We start from the raw sequence: 10,503 nt of genomic DNA, 5'->3' as shown, positions 1-10,503 counted from the left end.
CAGCTCTACACCTTGTTATCTCAGATTCTCCAGCATCTGCAGTTCCTACTATCTCTATTGAAAAATGAGTTGTTTTTGTAAATAAATCGACAATTCATTCCAGAACATGGACAAAAGAAGTTTAAGGAATGCAGGGCTGCCATATTATTTACTATTCTAAATTACTTAACTAACTGATTTCATAGAACAGGTTATCTTTGATAGGCTTGTGTGGGATATAAGCACTGGCATGGACCTAGTGGATTTATTGGCTTGTTTCTTTGCTTTAATTACAACAAATTACTTCTTTTGAGAAAAAAGCGTGATGTAATGTTTTAGTATCTGTGAAGTTTCCATCAGTATGCATTAAAATGTGCCATTTTGACTAACTAGAAGAAACATTGAAAAACTTTTGGCAATTGCAAGCTTTTCTGACTTTGTTTCCACAGGATGTGTGACTGCCTGCTGCAGAATTTCCTCATCACAATTCACTACTGCTCACAAGCTCAAACCATTTGGGGTTCAGCTTATAGGATGTATCTTTTGGCAGCACACCTCCTGCTGTGTTGTCCATCCGGCTGTTGTTGGACCATCTTACCCTGTACCCAAGGTACGCAGTTATTGACTTACAGTATTATTCTTTCAACAAGACTCCCTGCTGAGTTTTGTGATTACCTGTAAGAGAGGTTAAGGTGAAATGAGAGCTGTGACAAGTTAAGCAGAAATAATGAAGAAGACTCTATGTAATTGTGGATAAGGTCAAAGGAGGGTGCAGAACTGAGATATACAGCAGAAGTAGTGGATTTTATAACATTTACGTGCTTTAAAGAAAATGTTGTGGAGTACAAAATTGAATTAACATTTTCTCATTATTAAATTTCATGTATTTAAATTTAAGCAGTTATTGGGTTAAAAAAAAGTATAGCTTTGCCATATTAGGCAGTTAATGATGATGTTTATGATATGGAGCTTAATTACGCACAGCACTTTTGTAGGTCAATAAGTGGTTGAAATAAATGCTGAAACCAGCTCATAAAACTACAACTTGACATACAACATAGTATGAAAAGATATTTCTGTCAAGGCTACGTGGTAAACTTTACCTGTCAAAATATTTAGTGTATTTCATTGATTTGGGCAAATTTCTTTAACAATAAGTAATATCCATGTCTATGAAAGGTCCTGGCTTCAGTACAACTTAGGCCTTTGAGCTAAAAAGCCGAGGCATGCTTTCATGTTTAGGTATTTGCATTCTATGGATTATACTGACAATGAATTATTCATTTTGCCAAAAGGAAATGTAGACTAAAAGAAGACCATGTGCTCCATCAAAATTAATAAAGGTTGCTCAGATTTTTTTAGTTGGTAAACCGACAATTCCTTTTAAACAAAACTCAGTAATTTCAGCCCTAAATTTACTACATTAGAGTGGTTCAATCAGGGGCTACAAAACAGCAAGCTGCTACTCGATTTAGTCCTTTGAGTTAACAGTGTTCCTAAGAACTTAAAAGTTGGCAACGTTAAGTTCAAAAGGGCATTTGAAGAAATATTGCAGCAGCCTTGGGGTTTGTCTGATGACTCAGGAAGGGTTGACACTGTAACACTCAGGGCAAACTGCCATGAAGCAGGAGTCTCTTTTTGAGAAAATGATCCCATTGTCACGGTCCAGTTTTCTCATCTTCATTTTCAATCTTTTTTTCAAGCACATAAAGAAGCCAGACTATGTGACGACAGGCATTATACCAGACTGGGGGGACTGCGTCGAAATTAAAGATGAAGATCAGATTCAGGGTCTTCGACAAGCCTGTCAGCTGGCTCGCCAGATCCTCCTCTTGGCTGGAAGTAGTTTAAAGGTAATGTATGTTGTTGAAAAGGTTAACTGAAAAGAACAATTTTAACAATTTTTCCTTTGTCTTCATGGCTCTTTCTCTGTTATATTTGCAGTAGTTAGAACAATTTCGTTAAATCAAAAAATCTAGTGTTTTAGTCATTCAGTTAATTTGAAGTTATTTGAAATTATTTTGAAAGGTTTCCAGTTGCAAAGGTTCACTGATAATAAAGTAATTTCTGGCAGTTTCCTAGATCAACATCAAACCTTTATTTCTTTGACTGATTATAATACAAGATTATAACTTTCTCATTATAAAGCAAGAGCACATTTTTTAAGTTTTATAAAGGATATTGGTGCCTGTTTCCTTTTCCCTTTGAAATGATAAATAGAAAATGCCAAATCAAAACTCATGTACATTTCTAAGCTTTTATTACCCTAATAATTCTTTTTCTTAATTTCTCATACCTAGTGGCATGCAAGGCAGACTAAGCACATGCTTACGTCTGTTTCCAAAGCTGGATTTTCCTGGAAGAGGTCATTGTATTGTTGCCAGAGGCTATAGCTTAAGGGGTATTACTTGTTATCAAGCATGGTTAACTGGGAGTCATCCACTCTGACTGCCATTAATAAGCCTATTGAAAGGATTTATAGGCTGATGATCAATCTTGTTGGTCACATTTGAACACACCTTTCATGGCCAACAAGTGTTGATGGCTTATGGCCCAGTGGTAGGAACCCTACCACTGCATCATAAAACCTCCTCCTCAATAATTACCAGGTCATAATTCAAATCCAAGTGGAAAATTAAATGTTGACATATTAAAATTTTCTAGCAAAGATACAACTTAAGTTCATTATTTTAGTTAGATGTTGTGTCCCAATCTCTATTGTTTAAGTAGTACTTAATTTGATATTTCAAATATCAATTATTTAAAATTATTTTCATTTGACTGCTTAGCTAAAAATGTTCAGAATGAAAGTCATAACTTCCTAGGTGGGCATGAGTTTTGATGGGGAGGGGGTGGGTGTGGTGGATAGTTGCACCATCCATACGAGAAGCAGAGTTAAATTCTAAATTTGATATTCTGAATTAATTGTATTTGGTTTCACAATACTGTGATCCAGTTGGAGTTTCATATCAATTCATTAGTGATATAATTAATGACTATTATATCATGCTGACACTCATATTACATATAATAGAGAAGATTGGATTCTTTTATTCCAATTGCTTCTGCATAATTTCAAATTGAAAGCAATATAAGTTTGCAGGTTCATATTTCTACTTTAATACACAGTACAGAGAATGATAAGCTGCTGAGTATATTCCTGTAGTGAGTAATAGCCAGCAATATTTGGCATCTTCTTTTAAGTCAGTCTACCAATGATAAAACTGACTTTAATGGGGCATAATAAAAGCTATAGCTTAAAAGATTTTAGTATTTTTCCCAACTCTGTTGGCTAATGGAAGGTGCATATTAAAGTTTGGAGTACTTATGAATAGTGGTATTTCTTTCATTCCATTATTTTCAAATTTTAGGTTGGTATGACAACTGAAGAGTTGGATTACATTGTTCATCATGAAGCAATCAGAAATAATGCGTACCCATCGCCACTGGGTTATGGAGGTTTTCCGAAGTCTGTTTGCACCTCTGTGAACAATGTAGTGTGCCATGGCATACCTGACAGGTACATGTTCATACTCATTTGTACAGATGATTAAGCTTAGAGTTCTTTTCCTCAAAGTGCTTAAGTTCTTAATGTTGTATTCCCATATACATTAAATTTTAAACAATTGGTAGATTATAGTAATTTTGGTGTACATGTCTATCATTTAAGTCTTCAAAAATCCATCTAAAAATGAGTATTGATTTATACAGTGAGGAAAATAATCTTAAATTCCAGTGCATCTTCATGACATAGCTGATATTACCTGCTTGATCTCTTGCACCTGGTTATAAGATACCATCAAATATAATGTGTTTGTGGGACGATAAATTGAGGCTGACAACAAATAAAAGTATAACATTTAATGGCTGAAAACGTGGATCAATTTAGCTTGAGTAGATGCAAGGGTTGATTTTTGGGGCCAGAAAAATGGGGCTGTCTATGCGCTGGATCAACTTATACACCATGATGTACAATATATAAAATTTCCTTTACTGGAAAAGGAAGCATGTAAATACAGGAAATTTGAAATAAAATAAAGATTGCAGAAATACAAGCATATGTTATGAGGTGGGACACCCTATATTCTCCATGACATGGCCTCTTTAACATTAGCATTAGCATTTAGTTACCACCCAAATGTTTAACTGAAATGTACGCTTAAACATTAAACTTGCATTTCACTTTTCAGGTGTTGCTGCACTGGTTATTAATATCCAGTAGTTTCTGGAATTTCTTTATTCTTTTTCTATACTTTTTTTATATTCACTCGTAGGGTGTAGCTTCTGTGGCTTGTTGGCATTTTTTGCCATCCCTGGCTGCCCTTGAGAACGTGGCTGTGAGCTGTTTTCTTGAACCACAGCAATCCATGCACTGTAGGGTGACCCACAACGCCTTTAGGGAGGGAATTCCAGGATTTTGACTCTGACAGTGAAGGAAGGGAGAATGCTTCCAAGTCAGAATAGTGAGTGGCATGGAGGGGAACCAGCAGGTGGTGGTGTTCTCATGTAGCAGCTGTCCTTAACCTTCTAGATGGAAATGTTTGTGGGTTTGGAAGGTACTAAGAATTTTCAGTGAATTTCTACCATGTGTCTTGTAGATAGTACACAATGCTGCTACTGAGCATCGGTGGTGGAGGGAGTAAATGCGTGTAGATGTGATGCCAAATGAAGGGGCTGTGATGGTGAATGAATGGTGTCAAGCTTCTTGAGTGTTGTTGGAGCTGCACTCATCCAAGCAAGTGGGCACTGTTCCATTACACTGCTGACTTATGCCTTGTAAATATTGGACAGATTCTGGGAAGTCAGGAGTGAGTTATTTGCCGCATATTAACAGTTTCTAATTTGTTCTTGTAGCCACTGTGTTTAACTGGTGAGTCCAGTTGAGTTTCTGATCAATGGTAATCCCCAGGATGTTGATAGTGGAGGATTCAATGATGGTAACATCATTGAATAGCACAGGGCAGTGGTTAGATTATGTCTTATTGCAGATGATCACTGCCTGGCATTTGTGTTGTGCGAATATTACATGCCACTTGTCAGCCCAAGCCTGGATATTGTCCAGATCTTGTTCCATTTGAACATGGACTGTTTCAATATCTGAGGCGTCACAAATGGTGCTGAACATTGTGCAATCATTAGTGAATATCCCCACTTCTGACCTAATGATGGCGGGAAGGTCATTGATGAAGCAGCTGAAGATGGTTGGGCTAGGATACTACCCTAAGGAACTCCTGCAGAGATTTCCTGGAGCTTAGGTGACTGACCTCCAGCAACCACAACCATCATCCCATTTGCCAGGTATGACCCCAACCAGCCTCGTTTCTTGTACCTCATCATCATGGTTCGCTTTGTATGAATAAGTGGCCTTGTGATTCCATTGGTCGTTTCTGAGCTGGAAATGCTGGATTCAAATCCCACTGAGGAGGTGTTGGCCATGGATGAAAAGTTCATGCTGTGGTCTAACAGATTGATAATTAATCTGCTAATCCTTACAACACACACTTTTTAGAATAGTGGGAAACGATAATGATGTTACTAAACAAACAAACTTAGTGTGAATGAACCGTAGGTCTGGTTGTAGTGTTCTCTGCACTAAGTGTGAGGGCAGGCATTTTCAGGAGTGACTAAACATCATTTCCATCAGCTATGGCTTTCAGTGGCCACCCCGTTGCCCTCATCCATATGCTCAATTGCTCCCAGATTGATGCAAATGGAGCTTACTCCCAAACTCAGGAAGCAAGGTTCCCTTGTTTCTCTGTCAAAGAGTAGCCTGAGTTCTCATTTGCTGGGAATGCAGGTTATTGGGCCCAAGGTAAGGCTGTTTAATGGCCGTTAATTGATGACTTACGGGCCTTATTGGTGGCAGGTTGCTGACAAACCTACTGCCAAGAACTTAACTGCTGGGGGGAAGGAGCAGGTACCTCACCTTTGAGCACCAGTCCGATTATTTACCCCTACAGCAAGCTACCCCATTACCTCTAAGAGGGCAAATCCAACCCATTGTCTTTATTAGGAAAGTGATGTGCTATTCAAATTGAGAGGTTGGTGACTGGCTGCAGTCTTGGGGAAAATGGTTTTGGAGGAGATGAAGCATCCAGTGACAGGGGCAAGTGGTGAAATGTGATGAAATACCCAGGAATATATTCAATCAGAGCTGGCTCTCGCGCTCTCTCCCTCTCTCTCTCTCTCTCTCTCTCTCTCTCTCTCTCTCTCTCTCTCTCTCTCTTCCCCACCCCCCTCCTCCCTTCCCACTATTCTACAAAGGGTGTGTTGTAAGGATTAGCAGATTAATTATCAATCTGTTAGACCACAACGTGAACTTTTCATCCATGGCCAACCACTCCCTTCCCCACCCCAATCTCTCCTCCTCCGCCAGAGGTTGTATGTTTTCAGTGCAATAGACACTGTATGTATCGTGAATGCAAAGTATTGATGTTAGACACAGTATCGATTAAAGGATTTTCTCCTGATTATCATTGTTTATCATATGAATATTATCATGTTCTGTTGCAATCTACCATCTTTGTGGTCTTCCATGAATTGGCGGGCGGTGTGAAATTGAGTAGAAATCGCCAACCCACCCCTATATTATAGGATTATGTCTAAAATACTGTTTCCTCTAGTGGCCTGTTTGAAACTGATTAAATCTTCACATTGATGACTTGGAAAAATATTTCAATAACCTAGTAGGAATAATGATTTGAAGCACTTCAAGACAAGGCATTCATATAAATAAAATTGCTAAAATTACCCAACTGTTTAAAACTTAATCCGTAAAGAAAATTTGTTTCTCTCACAGAAGTTAAATTGCTCTCATGCATATATCAGAGCTATCATCCTAAAATACATTGTGAACATTGTCCTCTGCTTTGGCTTTTTCACTGCTGACATAAAGTGTGAACCTTAACCATTGGAGGAACAGGCTGATAGTGGTTGCTTGATTTTTTTTTTGTTTTTTTTCCAGTTTTGAAAGCTTTAACTGAGTTTAATACATGTAAATTGAATGTTCATGTTCACTGGGGATATGTCCAATTTGAGAGGGGGAAACACACAATTATAATTTTACTCAATTTTCTGTGTTTTGTCGCCAAGCAACACAGAATAAACTTATTGATAGTTTCTGCTGTGTCAGAAATGTATTGCAATGATCTGAAAGGAACTATGAAAGATCAGTGTTTTTGAAGGACTGCTTAACTTTCTGTTAACTCCTTTCATTTCATCCGTTCTCCAATTATACTACAAGGTTCAAAAGCACAGACATAATAATGTTTAATATTTCAACACAGTGCATTTTTCATCAGTTAATTATTTTCTCAAAGCCTAATGCACACTATTGAATTAATCGATTTTTTTTTTCATTACTTGCATGAATGGTGTATTCAGGCAATTTTTCAGAACTGGAAGTCTCAATGTATGTAATATGTGTCGTCATGCTGCAGAAAAAAATGTTGCTTCAATGAATTACCAAAAAAAGTCAGCATTTGTATTGTTTCTGCATCACATGGTGTTCCCATAATTTAATATAATTATAGTCATAAATAATTGCTAGGCCAATTCTGATCTCCTGCCATTAATCTGATTACTCTGTTATGCTGATGTTTAAGAAAATTTCTCTCAGTTTCTTAATGTTTATTTTTTTAGTCGACCTCTTCAGAATGGAGACATTATCAACATTGATGTCACAGTAAGTATTTAGTTTGAAACTAATGAGGCTTTGACCAGCGTTTTGATACCCAGCAGCAACAGGAAAAACTCTGGATTGAGAATGAGAAACGTACAGATGGGCATGTAATTCGCTTCTGGTCAAGAAAGAACAGCTGCTTCCCCTTCCTCTTCCTTTTTGTTTATTTCTGTTCGAACAAGGTTTGCCTAGATTTTGGGAATGAAGTTAGATGCATTAAGATCAATGCAGAGTGATATGTCATCTCAATCTTGTTACATGTCATCCCCTTGAGAAGGTGTAATTGTTATTGATCCACTGTGTAGTTACTGCAGAGCACTACAGTGTTGGGAGGCTTCTTTGGATGAATGTGAGAGATGAGCTAATGTGCAGAAGGCTGGCATTTTTCCCTTCACTGTGCAGAGTTTGATCTTCCTCTTCCTGCTGATTCTGAGTGGGCTCTGTGATTATCATACTCTGTCATTATAGGCTTCAATGACAGCCATAGCTTGTATGTGTCAGTCTCCTAGGACAGTAATACTGTTGCTACCAGTGTCTTTCACAATTATTAAAACCTTGATTGAGGTATCCTGCTCCAAGTCTATTCCAATTAGAATTATTTGTAGATTTGACTTTACCCCATAAACAAAAAAAGTTCCAATTTTCTTAACTTGACCTTGTTACATTTGTCTTTAGCTTAGAATAAACAATTGGATGAAAATGTTAAGTCTATCCTATTAAATAACTACAACTTACCATTTTCATTTTTAGTATGCTGTAGTATTAGTCTTAAAAATTCCAATATTATCAATGCAAATGCTTTGTATCCATCTAGGTACTGCATTTTACTACAGATCATTCCCTTTGTTTCACAATTATTTATCATTTACTGTCAATGATACAAATATTTAGGATAGAGCAACTTGAGTTAAATGATCTGATGCTAAAAGCTATATTAAAAAATTTAAGATAAGTTACAAATTATAATAAATAGTCCTATACAGCATTTATAAATAGAGAGTAATTTGATACACGGGTTACTTTCATTTTTCTTATTCAGTGAAACAGTATGAAGCTTTGTATATTTCTATAAACCATTGAGAACTGACCATGAAAGCATAATTGGATCTCCTGTGAATTGGTAGGAGGGAAGAATAGGGGGCAATGTGTAGGGATGGGGGAATGACATACCTTGGATTTGCCTCGTTTGTAAATTCAAGCGTCAATCTTTGAACTGTGCCTTCTTGAAAATTATTATTTTGAGATATGGTTAAATCCATCATTGTGTTTATAAATCCTTCAGCGTTTTTGTTTAAATATTAACAGTAAATTATTTCTGCTTCATTTTTTTGGTTAAATAGGTGTATTTTAATGGATACCATGGGGACACCTCTGAAACATTCTTGGTTGGAAATGTGGATAAATCTGGGCAAAAGCTCGTTGAGGTTGCCAGAAGATGCAGAAATGAAGCAATTGCTGTTTGTAGGCCAGGAGCGCCACTGAATGTAATTGGAAATACAATCAGGTAAGTCTTGTACTGACAGTCCTGGGGGAAATCTAATGGGACAGAGGTTATTGGTGGTGTGGAATAAAGTTGATAACATGTTTTATGACATGAGGTCATCATTTTCAGTCTGATAGGAGTAGTTGAACTGCCAGACAATAATGTTATTCCCTGAGCAAGGAAGATTACCTAAAGTGACTCAGTCTGTATAGCGAGAGTAGGAGGTGTATAAGATACCTTGCACTTACCTACTGTTTAGTTTTCAGTACTTGTTTGTATATATTTTACGTTTCTCCACTTTACACCAAAAATCTCTGTAGAGACATCTGAGTATTTTGTTAACTCAAATAAAACCCATAAAATGTATCATCTTTGAACATTACATTCTTATCAGTTAATGAAGAGTAGCTAAAGTCATGAATTTTTTTTATTAGTCTGATCGTTATAACCCTAAAACACGACAAAATTTACAGCAACATCAGTCACATTAATTTGATTTTCATTCCATCCAAAAACAGTATGATTTGGAATTTCATGCTTTTATAGATAAATGTCTTGTATGGATTTTTGTAGCATAGAGTGAGTATGTGTGTTGTTACTGTTAGTAAAATTTAATCTGCCACAGCATCTGCTAGATCAAACCGCTCCTGAGAGTGGAAAATTTAGTCAATATAAAAGTACACTCAGATAGAATAGAAATTAAATGCAAATGCAGCTTCATTTTACAGCTTGGAAGAGTTAAAAGATAAAGCTACTTAGTTTCTTAGAACTCCCAGGGTTTAATGCATCTGCTGGTGGTGTTCTTACATTATATCTAACAAAATTTGTTCAATGATAAAGGAAAAGAAAGCTCCAGAATTCTTATTCAAGCATTCTATCGAGCTCTGCATTCATGACTGTGTCTAAAGGGCATGTCAGTCTTTTGATTCACTTTGAGAGGTAATTATCCTTTTCCTGTCACGGAACAACAAATGATAGCTAACTGAGGCACATTTGCAGTAGTTGCATTCATCAATTGCTTAAAAAAAATTGAATTTAATTGTGTAACACAGCTGCATGTCAGCTTTTATCACATCTCTGTTGTACTGTGTCTGGTTCTCCTTTCCTCTGTATATCTATTTTCTTGTTCCATCTTGTTTTTCTCTCTACACCCGCTGTCCCCCTCCTTCCCTCTTCATCCCCCCTCTCCCTACTTTCCTGTTAAAGTAATTTTCCTTTGTGAGTCTCATTCTTGATCAAGTAAGGGTCCATGAATGGGCTAAATTATCACAATTACTCATATAATTGAACCTCCTTTGTACCAAGTGCAACTCCAGTAGCCTTTTATCCATCATGAAACTGCTTTCATTATATGGTTTTT

General features: G+C 36.9%; 1 protein-coding gene across 6 annotated transcripts in view; it reads left to right on the top strand.

Moving 5' to 3' along the window:
• The window catches only part of metap1d (methionyl aminopeptidase type 1D (mitochondrial)), a 177,607-nt gene that overhangs the window by 68,815 nt on the left and 98,289 nt on the right, over window positions 1-10,503 (top strand). For all 6 annotated transcript variants that reach the window (XM_048599386.1, XM_048599384.1, XM_048599385.1 and 3 more), the window contains 5 exons: window positions 429-589; window positions 1,683-1,832; window positions 3,351-3,499; window positions 7,621-7,663; window positions 9,001-9,164. In XM_048599386.1, the coding sequence (XP_048455343.1) occupies window positions 429-589; window positions 1,683-1,832; window positions 3,351-3,499; window positions 7,621-7,663; window positions 9,001-9,164 (667 nt within the window). The remainder of the gene's footprint in view (window positions 1-428; window positions 590-1,682; window positions 1,833-3,350; window positions 3,500-7,620; window positions 7,664-9,000; window positions 9,165-10,503) is intronic.

Source organism: Rhincodon typus, chromosome 7 (assembly GCF_021869965.1).
Source record: "Rhincodon typus isolate 14 chromosome 7, sRhiTyp1.1, whole genome shotgun sequence".
Lineage (NCBI taxonomy): Eukaryota > Metazoa > Chordata > Chondrichthyes > Orectolobiformes > Rhincodontidae > Rhincodon > Rhincodon typus.
Note: the sequence above shows the minus strand (reverse complement) of the source record. Positions and strands in the feature narration are given on the sequence as shown.